This window comes from Balaenoptera musculus, chromosome 11, assembly GCF_009873245.2.
Source record: "Balaenoptera musculus isolate JJ_BM4_2016_0621 chromosome 11, mBalMus1.pri.v3, whole genome shotgun sequence".
NCBI classification, from domain to species: domain Eukaryota; kingdom Metazoa; phylum Chordata; class Mammalia; order Artiodactyla; family Balaenopteridae; genus Balaenoptera; species Balaenoptera musculus.
Window position 1 is genome coordinate 53,084,261 of NC_045795.1, and position 16,869 is coordinate 53,101,129.

The 16,869-nt window shown below is 36.0% G+C and overlaps 1 protein-coding gene across 2 annotated transcripts in view; it reads left to right on the plus strand.

The window, feature by feature from the left end:
* The window catches only part of LOC118904512 (programmed cell death 6 interacting protein), a 62,627-nt gene extending 47,514 nt beyond the window's left edge, over positions 1 to 15,113 (plus strand). For both annotated transcript variants that reach the window (XM_036870726.1, XM_036870727.1), the window contains exons 13-18: positions 1,112 to 1,360; positions 1,713 to 1,847; positions 3,035 to 3,129; positions 9,501 to 9,624; positions 10,751 to 10,944; positions 11,853 to 15,113. In XM_036870726.1, the coding sequence (XP_036726621.1) occupies positions 1,112 to 1,360; positions 1,713 to 1,847; positions 3,035 to 3,129; positions 9,501 to 9,624; positions 10,751 to 10,944; positions 11,853 to 12,027 (972 nt within the window). In that variant the 3' untranslated portion in view covers positions 12,028 to 15,113. The remainder of the gene's footprint in view (positions 1 to 1,111; positions 1,361 to 1,712; positions 1,848 to 3,034; positions 3,130 to 9,500; positions 9,625 to 10,750; positions 10,945 to 11,852) is intronic.
* Positions 15,114 to 16,869: the final 1,756 nt, after the last annotated feature.

The following is a 16,869-nucleotide window of genomic DNA, read 5'->3' on the forward strand; positions in this document are numbered from 1 at the left end:
CTATTACTACAACGGGGTGCTTATGAATCATGTGGGTGTTAGTCAGAGACTGCCTGGACCGAGTAAGAGGCAGAACTCATGATGCGAAGAGAGGTACAGAACCCGCCCGCTCTTTCTCTCCCAGGATATAAAAGAAACATACGGCTAATAGCTTTCTGTCTGTCTGTCTGTCTGTCTCTCTCGAGTGCTCTCTCCCTATATATCCGTATCTCTGTTTCTGTCTCCATGTCTCTCTCTCTCTCAGTCTCGCTAGGTCGGCAAAATAGGGTATCTCTTTACTGGACAAAAACATACCTTCTGGGGACTTCCCTAGTAGTCCAGTGATAAAGAATCCGCCTTCCAACGCAGAGGACATGGGTTCAGTCCCTGGTCAGGGAACTAAGATCCCACATGCCGCGGGGCAACTAAGCCCACGCGCTTCAACTAGAGCACCCATGTGCCGCAAACTACAGAGGCCACGCACTCTGGAGCCCACGTGCCACAACTAGAGAGAGAAAACCCACACGTCACAACTAGAGAGAATCCTGTGTGCTGCAGTGAAGATCCCACGTGCTGCAACTAAGACCCGATGCAGCCAAAAAATAAATAAATAAATAAAATAAAATAAATATTAAAAAAATATATATACCTTCCTCTACCTCATGACAAGGATGCAGTATAGTGTAGCAAGGTTAAGAGATTGGTTTGGAGTTAGGCAGACTTAGGTCTCAGATTTCACCTCTGCTCCTTTTAGTAGCTGTGCAACCTTAGGCATGTTAACTTAATTTTTCTGGGACGCAATTTCTCCATCTGTGGAATAGAGGTAATAAATATATACCCTATGGGGTATTGTAAGGAATACATTAAATTATATTTGTAAAGTGTTTAGGACAGTGCCTGGCACATAATAGATGTTCAGTAGATCTGTTATCATTATTGCTGCTGCTATTGTAATCTGAATCCACTAAAGGTACAGCAATGTCTGTATCTAAATAAACCTGATGTACAATTTATACTTGGCTCTCTGAGAGATTGTCTCTCCCTGACCCTGGTGAACCTTTGTATATAGTTCCTTTCTTGAAATTGGCTTCTGTTTTTTGGGCAATTAAACTAAGTTTTTTAAATTGTTTAGGTTGTAAATGTCTTAAAATCCTTACTGACAAATCTTGATGAAGTAAAGAAGGAAAGAGAGGGGCTGGAGAATGACCTGAAATCAGTGAATTTTGACATGACAAGCAAATTTTTGACTGCTCTGGCTCAAGATGGTGTGATAAATGAAGAAGCTATTTCTGTTACTGAACTGGATCGAATCTATGGGGGTCTTACAGCTAAAGTCCAAGAATCGCTAAAGAAACAAGAAGGACTTCTTAAAAATATTCAGGTAAAGTTTATATACTTTAATAAGATTTTTATTAAAAAAATTACAGGAAGGATAAACCTGGACTAAATCTGTATCCATTTAGGATTGTGTTTTTTGCAAATGTTACATATTAATAGAAATCTGTAAACATTATTGGTTATATTTTCATACCCACTGAATTTGTGGTATTTTTTACTTAAGGAAAGCTGTAAAGTACTGTGTTACTCCTAAAGGAATATATTAGGTAAATATCTAGTAATAACTGCATGAAATCATATATGATTTTCATAGTTGGGAAAGTATCAGTACAAATGTTATGAGCTATATTAACTTGATAAATAAGTGTAACTGCATAAATCTTTCTTTTAACAAGGTCTCACACCAGGAATTTTCAAAAATGAAACAGTCTAACAATGAAGCTAATTTAAGAGAAGAAGTTTTGAAGAATTTAGCTGTTGCGTATGACAACTTTGTTGAACTTGTAGCTAATTTGAAGGAGGGCACAAAGGTATGAAGCACAAAAGAAACAAGAGCTAACTAACCAGTGTGGATGTGAGGATATAGTTTGGGAAGTTAATTGGTATTTCCAGTTGGACCAAATCATTCTGTCTTGAATTTCTTAGCTTTAATGACTTTGGCCCCTGAGAGCTTTGGTATAAATGGGAGAAAGCTTAATGAAGGTGGGAGTATTTCATGGGAACTTTGCGGAATGAATTTTATATTTCACCAGGCAGAAAGAGGGTGTGTAGACATTCATTTCAGGTAGCAGGAATTAGCCCAGAGAGGTCAAAAGGTCAGTGACACTTTGTTGGGGGATAGAAAGTTGGCCAATCTGAGTGAATTATGAGGGAACAGGAGTAGTAGTCAAAGCCGATATATGGTGGGGAAGGGGGTGTGTATGGCTTTTATATTCTGTGCTGGTAGTTTGGATTATGATAGATTTGTGATCTGCTTATGACTCAGAGTGCTTACTAAATATGTTTAAGTATTTTCTTGCCTTTCCTTTAAATATTTTAGGGAAATGCTTATATTTGTTTTTACCAATTACTTTGCTTTTGAGGGAACAAGTGATTTTTAAGTTTTTCAAATACGTAATTCCTTTTGGTACTTTAACTCCATAATGATCACTTAATAAAGTTATCTTGATGTAAATACGGTAGATATAATGTCAAACCCTCTGAAGAGAGCATAGAAATACTGCCAAAGCCTTCCAAAGAGAGAGGATAGTAAAATGCCATTTTAATTCAGTTTAAAATGCTTTGTTGAAATAGATAAGCTGAGAAAACTCACCAGAGTGCCTTTGGAAATTTTTCTGAGGGTTTCTGAAATGATGCCTGCATTTCTGAAGTGAATGTGCAAATCTAATCCACTTAAATAGGTTTAGAGTCTTTATTAAGAAGTCGACTTTTCTCTAGGAATTGGGAACTTGTTCATGATCATGAAACTTTTAACTTGTTGCCACTTAATTTTTGGTGACAGTGCTTTCTAACGATGATTTTATTATTTTTATTTTCTTAGGGAATCTTAGGTCATATTTAATATTAAGTTACTGGACTTAAGTGGTATGACTGTCTCTCATGCAGAGGATTTTAGCTCTGTAGCTTTAACTGTTATTGACAAAGGAGCTTTAGATTGTGTTCCTCTTAGATTAAAAATTGTTCTGGTTTATCACTTGTGTTTGTTCTTTGCTCATAGTTTTACAATGAGCTGACTGAAATACTCATCAGGTTCCAGAACAAATGCAGTGATATAGTGTTTGCACGGAAGACAGAGAGGGATGAACTCTTAAAGTAAGTTTATTTTGTGTATTAAATTGTACTTTTGAAGTATTTTTCTTTAAAAAAATAATATTCTTGCTACCTCTTTTAAAAAAATCGTATGTGGAGACTTTTGTGGTGAGTTGGCAGTGTGAGTTGGCAATTTCCTTCCTTTCCTCCATGGTGTTTCTTTGTTTGTTTGTTTGCTTTTTTATAAATTTATTTATTTTTTATTTTTGGCTGTGTTGGGTCTTTGTTGCTGCACACGGGCTTTCTCTAGTTGTGGCGAGCGGTGGCTTCTCTTGTTGTGGAGCATGGGTTCTTGGCATGTGGGCTTCAGTAGTTGTGGCACGCGGGCTCAGTAGTTGTGGCTTGCAGGCTCTAGAGCGCAGGCTCAGTAGTTGTGGCGCACAGGCTTAGTTGCTCCGTGGCGTGTGGGATCTTCCCGGACCAGGGATCAAACCCGTGTCTCCTGCATTGGCAGGCGGATTCTTAACCACTGCACCACCAGGGAAGTCCCCTCCATGGTGTTTTACAAAGCGACAAGCAAACAACTGCATGATCTGAAAACAAAAGAGTGAAAAGGAGTGGAAACTAGATGTAGGAAGAACAGTGATGTCACAGAAGTGATAGCAGAACAGCTCAGGGTAACAGATCTTAGGAAATGCCAATAAACATAAGCAGTTTACTTTGAAGTGGCAAATAGATTCCTTACATGAAACTAGAGGCACAGAACATGAGGGAGAGAGGGTTTATAGCTCAGAAAATGTCAGCAAAGTCACTTTCTGCAGGGGCCTACTGGGAAAGCTGGGCGAGTAACATAGGACTCATTCCATGTGGAGTAATGAATAGAGAGTTGACGCAACATTGATACAAAGATACTATATACATTGAGGTGAGAAAGAACAAAATTTTACTAAACTTAATAGATGAAGAACATTCACCAGAATAATGTCACAGAACAGATGAAAAATTTACCATGAATTTAAAAAAATAAAAAAGAAAAGGCTAGGAAGCAGTCATTAAGGATCACGACAAACAAGTACCAGAACTCAAGGAAAATGGTAAGAAAACAGGAGGCGCTAAAACATGAGGTGTCGGGATTCAGGAAACAAGTGGAAGAGAAGAACAAAGCCATCACAGGTATAAGATGAAATGGGAAGGAGCAAAACGGAGAATAGACGATGAAGAAAACACAGGAGTACAAAGTAGAAAAGAAGAAATCAAAGAAAATGAAACCAAAGTAAGGAAAGGATGGAAAAGGATTAGAGAAAGTGGGCAGAGAAGATCCAATATATGTAAAATTGAATTCCCTTCAAAGAAGAAAAACCAAAACAGTGACCAGAACAAATATTTAGTGATATGACTCAAGAACATTTTCCTAAAATAAGTCTTGTTGAAAGGATATATCATATGATCAGGAGAAATGAACAAGAACTGTCAACACCCCAGCATATAAATTATTAGTCTTAAAAGATAATGGCAGAATCCTATTAAAGGCAGTCAGGCAAAAAGATCAGGTCAGTTTATAAAAAGGTGAAAAAAATTCAGGCTGGCAGCACTGCATGCTAGAAGAGAGTGGAGTGATTGCTTGTTGGAACTCAAAGGAAGCAAATGTGAGGCAAAGACTTTATATCCAGTCAGCCTGTCCTTCAGGTGTATACAGAGCCACGTGCTCATTAGTAATGAATGTAAAGGACCCAGAGACTGTTATACTCATGAGCCATTCTTGAGCCCTTCAGATGACCTGACCGTTATTCTTGTCTCTGTCCATGTTTAAACAGTTTCCCATTGAAGAAGTGGGTGAAGTTAAGAGCTACTTTCTTCCACCCCCCCAAGAAAGAGCAGGGCCAGTTGTTTTCAGTTTTTCTACTAAACCTTTAAAAAGCAAATAATTAGAATGCTTTTTAAATGGTTCTAGAGGTTAAAAAAAAAAAACCTCCTAATTAGTTTTACTGATAAGTAAATCTGACAAAGATTAAAACAAAAGTCTTCAGACCAGTTTCATTTATGAATATGGATGCGAAATTTCTAAATAAAATACTTGCCATTGATATTCTCCAGTATATTAATAAAGAACCATGACCAAGGGGGAGTGGGTGGTTATTCCAGTAATGCAGTGATTGGTTCAGTAGTTTTACATCTAAGGAGAAAAAGATTCTCTTCATAGATGAGGAAGAAGCATGAGAAAATAACTATTCTGGTACTCAAAATAGGAATTAATTGACTTCCTTAACATGAAAATATATGTGTATGCGTGTATATATACAATAGATCTATTTATCTGTTTATATCTGCACAAAACTCAGCTTCATGGTTAATGGAGAAACGCTATAAACATTCCCCCTAAAGACAAATGCCCATTATCAATGCTGTTATTTAATATTATATTGGCAATACCAGACTACACCATTAGAAAAGAAGAGGAAATTAGAGATAGAAAAATTGGAAAGGAGGAGGTAAAACTATCACTACTTACAGACTTTATGATTATACATCTTGAAAACCCAAAAGAATCAACCCTCAAACTCTGCAAATGATAAAGGAATTGTTACTGAAGATAGGTGATTATAAAAATAATTTGTAGAAATCAATAGCCTTGGGACTTCCCTGCTGGTCCAGTGACTAAGACCCCACACTCCCAATGCAGGGGGCCTGGGTTCGATCCCTGGTCAGGGAGCTGAATCCCACATGCAGCAACTAAAGAAAGGTCCCACAGTGCAGCCAAATAAATAAATAAATATTTTTAAAAAATCAATAGCCTTCATACAAATAAACACATAGAAGATATAATGGAGGAAAAGACTTCACTTAAAATAGCAATAAGAAAGATAAAATACATAGGAATAAATTTGTCATTTATTAGACCTGTATGAAGAAAACTTTAAAACACTATTCAAGGACACAAAAGAGGACTTGAGCAAGCTGAAAGACGTATCATGTCCTTAGATAGGATGAGACAGCTTCATGAAGATGTCAGTTCTAAATAAACTTACGTACTCAACATAATTTTTTAAAATATTTATTTTTTTCTTTTTTATTTTTTTGGCTGCGTCGGGTCTTAGTTGCGGCACGTGGTCTCTTCATTGCAGTGCTTGGGCGTCTCTCTAGTTGTGGCGTGTGGGCTCTAGGGCGCATGGGCTCTGTAGTTGTGGCGCAGGGGCTCCAGGGCGCATGGGCTCTGTAGTTTGCGGCATGCAGGCTCTTTTGTTGAGGCACGCAAGCTCAGTAGTTGTGGCGCGCGGGCTTAGTTGCCCCGTGGCACGTGGGATCTTAGTTCCCTGACCAGGGATCAAACCTGCGTCCCCTGCATTGGAAGGTGGATTCTTTACCACTGGACCACCAGGGAAGTCCCTCAACATAATTTTGATTAAAAAAAGAATCAACAGATTTTCATGTAAAACTAGACAAGTTGATCCTAAAGCTCAAGTAGAAAAACCGTTAAACAAGTTTAGCCAGGAAAACTGAATAATAATAACAGTAAGGGGAAACTAATTTGCCAGATATTAAAATATGTAATATTGTCTCTAATTAAAACACAGTGATACTGGCACATTAGACCAAAGACAGAAAATAGGAGTAGATTCAAATACATATGTGAATTTAGTGTAAAAAAAGATCCTAAGTCAGTCAGAAGAAGTTAGAGACAAGTGCCTAGCCATTTAGAAAACAAAAGTTTTATTTTTACCTCAGAATAAGTTCCAAAAGGATCATAATTGAAATGTATAAAATGAAATGAAAAGAGAATATTAGAGAATTTCTTAGTAAAGCTGAAATAAGAAGGGTCTTTTTAATTCTGACTTAAAACCCAGAAGCCATAAAAAAAAAAAAGTTCATCATAACATGATAAGAAGAGTCAAAATGTAATAAACTGGGGAAAAATATTTGAAACTTATTCATGGGCAAAAGGCAAATTTACGTAATTTATAAAGAACTCCTAGATACTAATGAGGAGGGAAAAACTCAGTAGAAAAATTGGGAAAGGATGTGAACAGAAATTCTGCAGATGAAATATGAGTGGTTCTTAAGCATATGAAAAAATACCTACCCTCGCTCAATATAAAATAAATATGAATTAAAATTACTCTGAAATAACATTTTTCAGGGATTTCCCTGGTGGTCCAGTGGTTAAGACTCCGTGCTTCCACTGCAGGGGGCACGAGTTCGATCCCTGGTTGGGGAACTAAGATCCTGCATGCCATGTGGCAAGGCCAAAAAAAAAAAAAAAAAAAAAAGAACATTTTTCAGATTGGCAAAAATTTGGAAATTTGATAACATGCTTTATTGGCACGCGTAGGGGAGCAGGTCTCATCCGTTGCTGTGAGAAGGCACATTGGGGCAGTCCTTGTGTGGGGCACTTGTGTGGGACCTGGAAAGGTCTGCTTTTGAGAATTTATTCTGAGGGTGTATGCTAGAAATGACATACTTATCAATGAATTCATTTCTAAGTTGCTTGTACCAGTAAAAGAATAGAAACAAAGCAAATGTCCAGGGCTGGTGAAATAAAGCTACATCTGTACAGTGAAATACTATGCAGCTATTTTTTTAAAAAAAAGGATGTTTTCTATTTACCCATGTAGAAAAATCTCTGAGATAAATAATGGTAAAAAAAACACAAGGTTACAGACAGTGTAAAGTATGCTTCTTATGTAAAAAGGGAGAAGATAAAAATACACGTTTGAAGTGGTTTATTTCTGATAAGGAAGCTCTGGTCAGATTCATAAGAAATAAAAAATAGTGGCTGTCTGTTTGTGGTAGTGAATGGTGGAATGAGAATTTGTAGATAGTGGCCTGTCACTTTTTAGTTTTTGAATCAAGTGAATTTATTACCTTTTCAGAAAATTATATTAAATTAATCTAAATAATTATAGGGATTTCATGTTTTTTATAGTACCACCAACTAGTCTAACTTTATTTTTGACATTGTATCTGTACCCTTGGCCTTTTTTTTTTTTTAGCCATAGAACCCTTTGTTCAGACTCAGTCTTGCAGAGAAGCCCAGTTTGTGAAACAAACAGAAATGGCTCTGTGATTTAATAGCTTTGATTTATATAATTAGTAAGTGGCTAGGAAATTCTCATTTGTCCTATAAATGTGTTATTTACTGCAACCATCTCGAGTTTATCAAAGGAAAAAATATTATGTCTCATATGCTTTATAATATAATTATACATGCTAGATATTGTGTTTATGATTAAATGTACTCAAAATCTAATTAAATAATTGTAAAGATAATTATAATAAATAAGTAAAATATTTAAAATATTAAATATAATTATGTTATATTTACTATATGTGAGTTATATATATATACACACACATATATTAGATGTTTCAAAGTTTGACCTTTTTCAAATTTTAATATTGACTGAAAACTTATAGTTTATATTGGAAGCATTTATTACAAATTTACAAACATTAAGAAGTAGTTTTGATTTCTTGATGAATGTGTGTAAGTTTTCTTTCTATGTGGAGTGTCTAATTTATCTTACAACTGGGATTGTTTTTGACAGCGAAAGTGTGGTCTGGGGGACTCGGAGTTGCTGTTAATTGTTTACATCAAGACAATAGGTCCTGTTGTAGACATTTCAGGACATGTCACGTTTACTGCTCTGTGCATGTGAATGAGCACAGTGAGAAGTTGATCAATACCAAGTACTTCATAGAGTGTATTTTACTTCAGGGTTTTGTTTAGTGAGATTCCAATTTACTGTTAGAGGAGATTTAAAATATTAACAAAATTTTTAATACTGTATTTTAATGGTCCTTCAACCTCTATCTTTAATGAATTTACCTTAATAATAGATTATGAGGTATCTTTTAACATAAACTATCTCAGTGCCACATTTCGAATATTTGTCAGAAAGTTTTCATCAAGAAATTTGCACAATGGTTTTAAAGTTTTCATCAAGAAATTTGCTCAGTGGTTTCGAATAGATTGTTGTTTTTTGTAAACACTGATACAATACAGCGATTAAAATATTAGCTAGGTAACTATGTACAGTTGTAGTTTTCCGATAATTTTTAGATTATAATGTTATGAGTTTCTCATCTAGGGGACGACCTCCTGTTAGAGAGAGGGCAATTTCTTAGGCTCACTTGCTCAGTTTGACATGTTCCTTAGTCTGGCTCTAACTATGATCTCTGAAAAAGTTTACCTTTTTCCCTGGTCTTCAGAAACAGAATAAGAACTATCTTTATTTTATTCAATAGTAGGAAGAAAGAAGATTTCAGTTAGTTCTAGTCAAGAACAGAAATGTAGTATATTTTAAAATACCATCATTGTTTTGAGTATATTTTCTGTGTTTCATACGTGAAGTATGAAAGTAAGAAAAAGATCTGGTGTTTTGTATGTGTTGGTTTTCAAAATTGTGTTAATTTCTAACACTTCTGTCTTTAATAAGGGACTTGCAACAAAGCATTGCCAGAGAACCTAGTGCTCCTTCAATTCCTACACCTGCGTATCAGTCCTCTCCAGCAGGGGGACACACGCCAACGCCTCCAACTCCAGCGCCAAGAACCATGCCGGTGAGTAAGCAACCACATTTTTAAAATGCAAGTTTTACGTGTTCTTGACAGCTTGCTTGCTGTAAAGGATAACACAGACTTTACATTGTAGAGGTCTGGTGGTCACCACTTTGATCAGGTGACCAACCTCAACTTTCTGATGTTTTGCGGTATAAAGAATACAGCATCACTCATGGATTCTTGCCTAAAAATGTTTAACTAAATCTAATGGAGTCTTTAGAACCAACTTTCAGTTTATAGCAAATACAGTGATAAAACAAGAAATTAAATTGTGCTGTTAGGAACAGTTGGACAGTCTAGAACTGGAACATTCTGTGAGACACCTGGCTTGGTCTTTTCTAAAAGCATATGTCATAGAAAAAAATAGACCAGGGGCATATTCCAGATTAAAAGAGAGGAACGATTCATAATAATCAAATGCAATACATGAACCTCAGCTGGATCTTGGTTCATAAAAACGTCTAGAAGAGCTTTTGTGATAAATAGGGAAACTTGAATGTGGAGTGGATACTCAATGATATTAGGAAATAATTATTAATTTTCTCAGGTGAAATGGTATTGTGATTATGTAGGAGAATATTAGGACTTGTATGCTGAAGTCTTTCGGGCTGGTGTCCTGAAGTTTGCAACTTAACTTTCAAATGGTTCTGCAAATATATAGATAGATAAATACATGGATATAGCTATAGATAAAGCAAAGATGGCCAAATGTTAATAATTAATTTAATTGGTAAACATGTGATTGTTTATAATAGTATTCTTTTAAATTTTCTGGTGTTTAAAATTTTTCATATGAAAATTCATGGGGCCAGGAAGAGATAACAGTAATAAACTGTACCTGACCTGCTCCTTCTTCCCACCTCAAATGTCTAACCATTGATGGGAGCAGTAATGAACAGTAAATGATTAAATATTAGGCATCAGGGAAAGAGCAGTGGCTATGGAGTATCCACAAATTGGAGAATTATTTTTCAACTACAGTACATTTCTGGAGCCCACATTTAAGAATGGAAATTAGAAATATATTTGGTTGGATTCCAGAGTTTCTCATATGCCCTTTTATTTTGATTGATAGCAATTTGACAGAAACCTGATACATTTTGTCAGTGCTGACTTTTTCTTACAGCCTACTAAGCCCCAGCCCCCAGCCCGGCCTCCACCTCCTGTGCTTCCAGCAAATCGAACTCCTCCTGCTACTGCTCCAGCTCCAGCTCCAGCGAGCACTGGGACCACTGCACCAGCTCCATCACAAACTCCTGGTTCAGCTCCCCCTCTGCAGGCCCAGGGACCCCCATACCCCACCTATCCAGGGTATCCCGGGTAAGGCTGAAACTTTGTGTATCCCAATGAATTGGCTAATGTTTCTAGCTCTGGTTAGTCTTTTAAAAACAAGCTCACCCCTTCTCTGAATGGAGGTGTCATGAACGAGTAAGCTACATTGTCAGCTCACATAGAAATAAAAGTAAGTTATAGTCACTTTATTTGAGTCATTGAGTAGCCATTTCCCAGGCTTATTTAATTTGTTTTTAGTTTTTACATATTGGGTTTATATTAAATATATCTCTTCTATATGGAATTCAGAATGTTTCCTTGGTCTTCTTTATTTAGGTGATAAACAGGTAGGTGCCTTTTCTGAGCTTAGCATAGCAAGGTTGATAAGGCCTTCTTTACATACCTGTACTTTGACGTCTTGGCATTCTGATCAACTCTTAAATAGAAATCTATCTAATTATGGCATGTGTTTTCTTAAAGATCAGCTGCCTTTGTGATAGTTTTTTTAGTCTTAAAAATCCAGACATTTAACTGCCTTTTAAGATGTCTTCCAAACTTTACTTAGTAAGTACATTGTATTTTCCAAATGTTAAAACTTTGTAAATAGTAAATTTATGAGCCTTACAGTGAACATTGAATCTTGTGAAACAGAAGTGTACTTAGGTTGCCACATTAGATTGAAGGGTCTCCGTTTTTATTCCTTGTTCATAGTTGAATATTTAGTCTTATTTCCTTCAACAATCTTATTTTTTGGGTAGTATTCAACACTTTTTTCTTTGATTTCAATTAGTAACAGGATAGAACACTTTTCTCTAGCAAGTACCTTGAAACAGCTGTTTTTTCTCACCATTGAATGGCTTTCTTGAAAAAACTTCATTTTAGAATAATTATTGTATGTTTCATTTTCTAGTGTTTGATTTACCAATCCAACTTTCTTGTGTTCTTCTTCCCATTAGGTATTGCCAAATGCCCATGCCCATGGGCTATAATCCTTACGCGTACGGCCAGTATAATATGCCATATCCGCCAGTGTATCACCAGAGCCCTGGACAGGCTCCATACCCAGGACCCCAGCAGCCTTCATACCCCTTCCCTCAGCCCCCACAGCAGCCTTACTATCCACAGCAGTAGTGTGTCAGCTCAGAAGCTCAGCTGGTTCAGCTCAGAGGGGAAGAAATACCAACCCTGCAATAAGTGTACTAAACCCTACGCTCTGGTTAATATAACGTACTCTGATGTACTGAATGCAGTGTGTAATTTCTGTCTGCGGCTAGAAGCTGTGCCCCAGTTCCACATTTGATTGCACATGGGCCATTTGCTGCTGTTGCAGTATAAAGACTAAGTGTAATAGGATTTGAAATAAATTACATTACAGTTCATAAAAGTTGAAAATGAGAAATTAAACCCACAAGTGAAACGTTTGAAATTATTATACTTAGTTCTACATAAGACATGATTGGAACATCAGAGGCTTACAATGATGGTTTCAGTACTGATATTCAAGAAAACTAAGTTATCTTTCTCTTTTGGTTTATTGATTTGGTTTAATTTTCATTATGCTATTTTGCATAATCAAAACATTGTAAATCTTATAATTTAAAAATAAATTCCTTAAGAACAGTTGTCATTGTTATGTTTTGTCATTGATTCTCATTCCTGTCTAATTTCTTTCTGGTATTAGTCTCTCATTTTATATGTACACAAGTTAAACAGATCATGAGTTAAGTGCATGATTAATGCAAGTTAATAGGTTCAAAAGAAAACCAAAAGAATAATAACCATAATTTATCTTTCATATGCTGATTAGTGAATTAATTTTGACATTTATTTTGAAAAATCCTATAATGTGGAGGAAACACAATTGCTACCAAAGATACTTCAAATAAATATACAAGTAAATATGTATATTTAATGTTTTATTATTAGCTTCTCCAAGAAATTGATACAAATTCTGGTAATAATTCTTTTTCTTTTTTTCATAATCTGGTTAAAATAAATACATGTCATTAACAATGCTGTCTAATGTAATGGAATTGTTTAAAGAAAATTTACTGTACCCTTCCATTCCTTTTTTTCACCTTACTGTCTTAACCTACTAACATTTGATGCACAATGTATATGAATAGATCTAAGCCCTTTCATTTTTATGCTCCTAAAAGATTGGACTATTTTATAATTCAGGGAGTGCACAAAACAGTTGTTGGGAGCATATGCCAATTCTGGAATAGGCTGTGTATTTAATATTAGTCTCTGCTGTTAGGATAAACTAATCACTGTATAAACCTCAGTGAGCCTTGCCTAGTGGAATGCATAGACATGCCTCATGGAATGAGAAAGTGAGAAAGGAATGGGTTGTCTGATATCCCAGTGGGGTCTGTTCTGTGTGAGGTTCATTTCAGAACACACCAGGCATATGAGTAGATGTCCAATGAATCTGTTTATGTTTATTTTCTAAGTTTTAATGCTAACCTTCTCTTGAATTATTGTTTCATTTAAATGATACTATCAGTTGGTCCACTGTTGTTTTCATTTGACAGTTTGGGTTTATATTTTAAATGTGGGACTGAAGGTGTGATTGTAAAGGGAGTGAATTGGTTTAAAATATATGTATATTTTAAAAAATCTTACTTTGTTGTTGTATGTAGAAAACATGAAGGCATGTTACTTCAATATAAATGACCTTTACATGGAATACTGAAATTGGTTTAAAGTTCAGTAGTTAAAACCTTGGCAAAAATAGTTTTTTACATATCATAGCTAAGTTTTATTAATGTGGAATCATCAGAATATGACATGGGCTTGTTTGACTCTTGTGTAAATTGCACTTAAGTTCCTCCTTCTTATTACTCAAGTTATCATTACTATCGTAAGATACTCAGTGAGATTAGGGGTATTCCAAATTGCTAGTTTATAATTCTCACTAATGCAGAAAGAACAAAAACAAAACAAAATTGGCCTGAATATTCTCTTGGGGAAAGAAGGCACTAAAGAAAAGAGTAAGTGCATCGGAGGGCCACAAGAGAAGTTACAAGGCCATTTAGCCCATTCCCTGTGCTAGACTAGGCCTCCTGTGTGCCCTCAGAGGGCTCAGGAAGATGGTTCAGAAACTTTAGGGAAGGAGGCTCCACAGCCCCTCGTGGCAGCCTCCCCAGCATACCCAGCTCGCTTAGCTCTGTTAGCAAACCCAGGCCCATTCCCTCTTGTTGGTTCACTCATCCTTTAGATGATAGAGGATGCTTTCCTTTGGTCACCTAGTGTCTTAGGTACAGATGACCAATTTCTGCAGCCCTTCATTGCTGGGTGTGTCTTCATAGGACTGTCTAGTTTCATTAAGGTGGCTCATGGAAAGAAGTTTCTCTTATGTCCATTTTGCATTCTAGCAAACAAGAAGCAAGCCCTCACTGGGATTATTTTTGTTACCAAACTTTTTTATCCTTTGCTTAACTTCCTGTATTCCACAAAATACCCTAAAAAGTTGTGGTGGATTATGCTTTTTATTTAGAGGTAGGAGAGTATAACTCTGGTTCAGTTATGTTGTACCTATGTTTATAATTAGGCTTTTTGATTATCTTCCTAAACTAAAGAAAAGACACTTTCTGTTCTACTTATTTATGTCGGGCTTTGGAATACTACTTTAAAATGGACTATAAGTAATGAAGCTCTGCATAAAGGAGCTGGTCTGAAGTGGGGAAAAACTAACTTCTTATTCCTAGTTGGAGACAGAAGGCTTGACTTCTCAGTCTGGTGTAAAGTATTGGTCTACTCCTGTGCCTCTTGGTCTTTATTCTCATTTAAGAAAAGTAGTCATATGTCACTGCAAACCAGTCAATCTTTGTGAGATCTGTGCACCCAACTTCTTTGCAATTTATAATCTCTCCCCAAATTTAAGTAGTTACAAAAAAGTTTTCACAGAGCCTCTGTCCCTGATTTTCTGTACCAGTCAGCAGCCTTATCTAGTCAAAAAAGATTAAAAAGATATTTTCCATTAGAGCTTTACAGTTTGCAAAAGTGCTTTTTTGTACGCATTTTCTAATTTCATAAACATGGCAAAATGCAATTTGTTAAGTAGACTTCAGTTTGCTAATGGGGAATTTTTTTTTTTGGATCAGTAGTATATCTTGGAAAATCTTGCTACAACCTAGCAGCATCTTTTTTTTTTTTTTTAACACTTCTGCAATTATTAGTTGATTCACAGTACAGAACAGGATACAAAGTAGGAGAAAAACAGTGCTATAACATTATAATTACTAGTTTAAAAATAGACTTTAGAATTAAATGGTTGATTATAAGATTTACGTGGAAGAGCAAAGAAGGAAAAATTATATTTTTAGAGAAAAAGAGAATATTCAGGCTTTATTTCTGGTATGAAGTTTATATTTTTTAAGAAATCCTATATTATCACACCAGAGATTTTAGATTCTTTTCTGCTTACAAACATTGCTGGTAGTTGGATGATATTTTTATTGTATTCATTTCTCTTAGAGGGAAATTGTAAAGAAAACAAAAGGTTCCCGATGAAATGTATCCTAGAAATAAAAGTTGAAAGATTCTTACTTCCTTGTAGTATGAATTCTTATTTAAAATGTTTATCCTTCAGCTTTTATATTTCTCTAATTTCTTTGACAAACTGGGGGTTGGGAAATTAAAAAATACCCACTTTGACTAACTGCATGAGACAAGAAGACAGTGTTGTTTAAATGTTTTCTTACAGCTGTCAACCCTATAATTGATCATGGATGGACCATGATTTTCATCACTTACGATTTGACTCAGATCTTTCAGAAGAGTAATCTCTTCTTCAGGTGTCATTTTTGGGGTTAATTTTTGGAAATGTTTGGTGAGATTACCACAGTCAGTTGATCAGGGAAAGGGGGATGGTGAAATGTGTTCGTCTTTTAAAACATTTATATTTTCTTATTTTCTTCCTACTTCTCCCATGTTTTAAGGTCAGATGCAACTGTTTTCCTATGTAGCTCAGGATACACAATTTATCACAGAATGTGTTGACTTTGTCCTTCAAGTATGTTGAAGTTGAACAAGCTACCTCCAGGAATGAATCTATAGTCTGAATCCCTATTATATACATTTAAAATTACATAACTATTGGGTATAGTTAAATCTTTTTTGTTTTTGTTTTCACTTATCTGGCATCTGGTTTGGAGAGTAGAGTTCTCATGGAGGGGCTTGGGAATCTAGGCATGTGGGGTGGGAGGACATGGGGAACTAAGGGACCCTTCCTGGAACTGGAGTTCAGCGGCAACCTAAATCTAGGACAGTGACTTGAGCAGCTCTGCTGCTGGGGCTGCTTCAGTTTATGACCGCAGGGCGGGTGGGGTTGGCCTGGGCACTGCCTGTGAGCAGACAGGAACTTGCCTAGAACCTGTGTACCAGAGACCCGCCGGCCCCTGCTAACCAGGGTCCCCATCCACTGACCGGTCTTGCCTTTGTAGTTAATTCATCTGGGGCACATCCAAGTTGTTTGCCTTAGTGCTCTGCCTGCAAGGGATCCTGGCTCGTGTCAGCTCTGTGGCTCATGATAGCCTTCCTTTTTGCTTAAAAGCTGGTTACATCCTTTTCAACTAGTGACGCCAAGTGATACAGGTGGATATGTTCAAGTCTATTACCTTTGCGTTTCTTTTTAAGTTTTCCTGTATTTGTAACTCTTCTAGTCTCTACACATTTTGAAGCCACGTGATTCATATTCAAGCCAATTATTGTGAACATGAAGTGACCCTTTTTCACTTTTTAATATACATTATTAATATCTCCACTTTTTTTTTTCTATCTGGATACATTAGTGTTTTTTGTTTTGTTTTTTGTTTTTGTTTTGTAATCTAATAGGAAAGTTTAAAATAATTTACAGCTTTGTTAAAATTATAATCATATGATCTTTTGATGTTTTGTCTGTTTGGAATATTTTTGTCCTTTCTATTTCCTTTTCCTGTGTTTCATTGCTTGGATTATGTTTTCTTT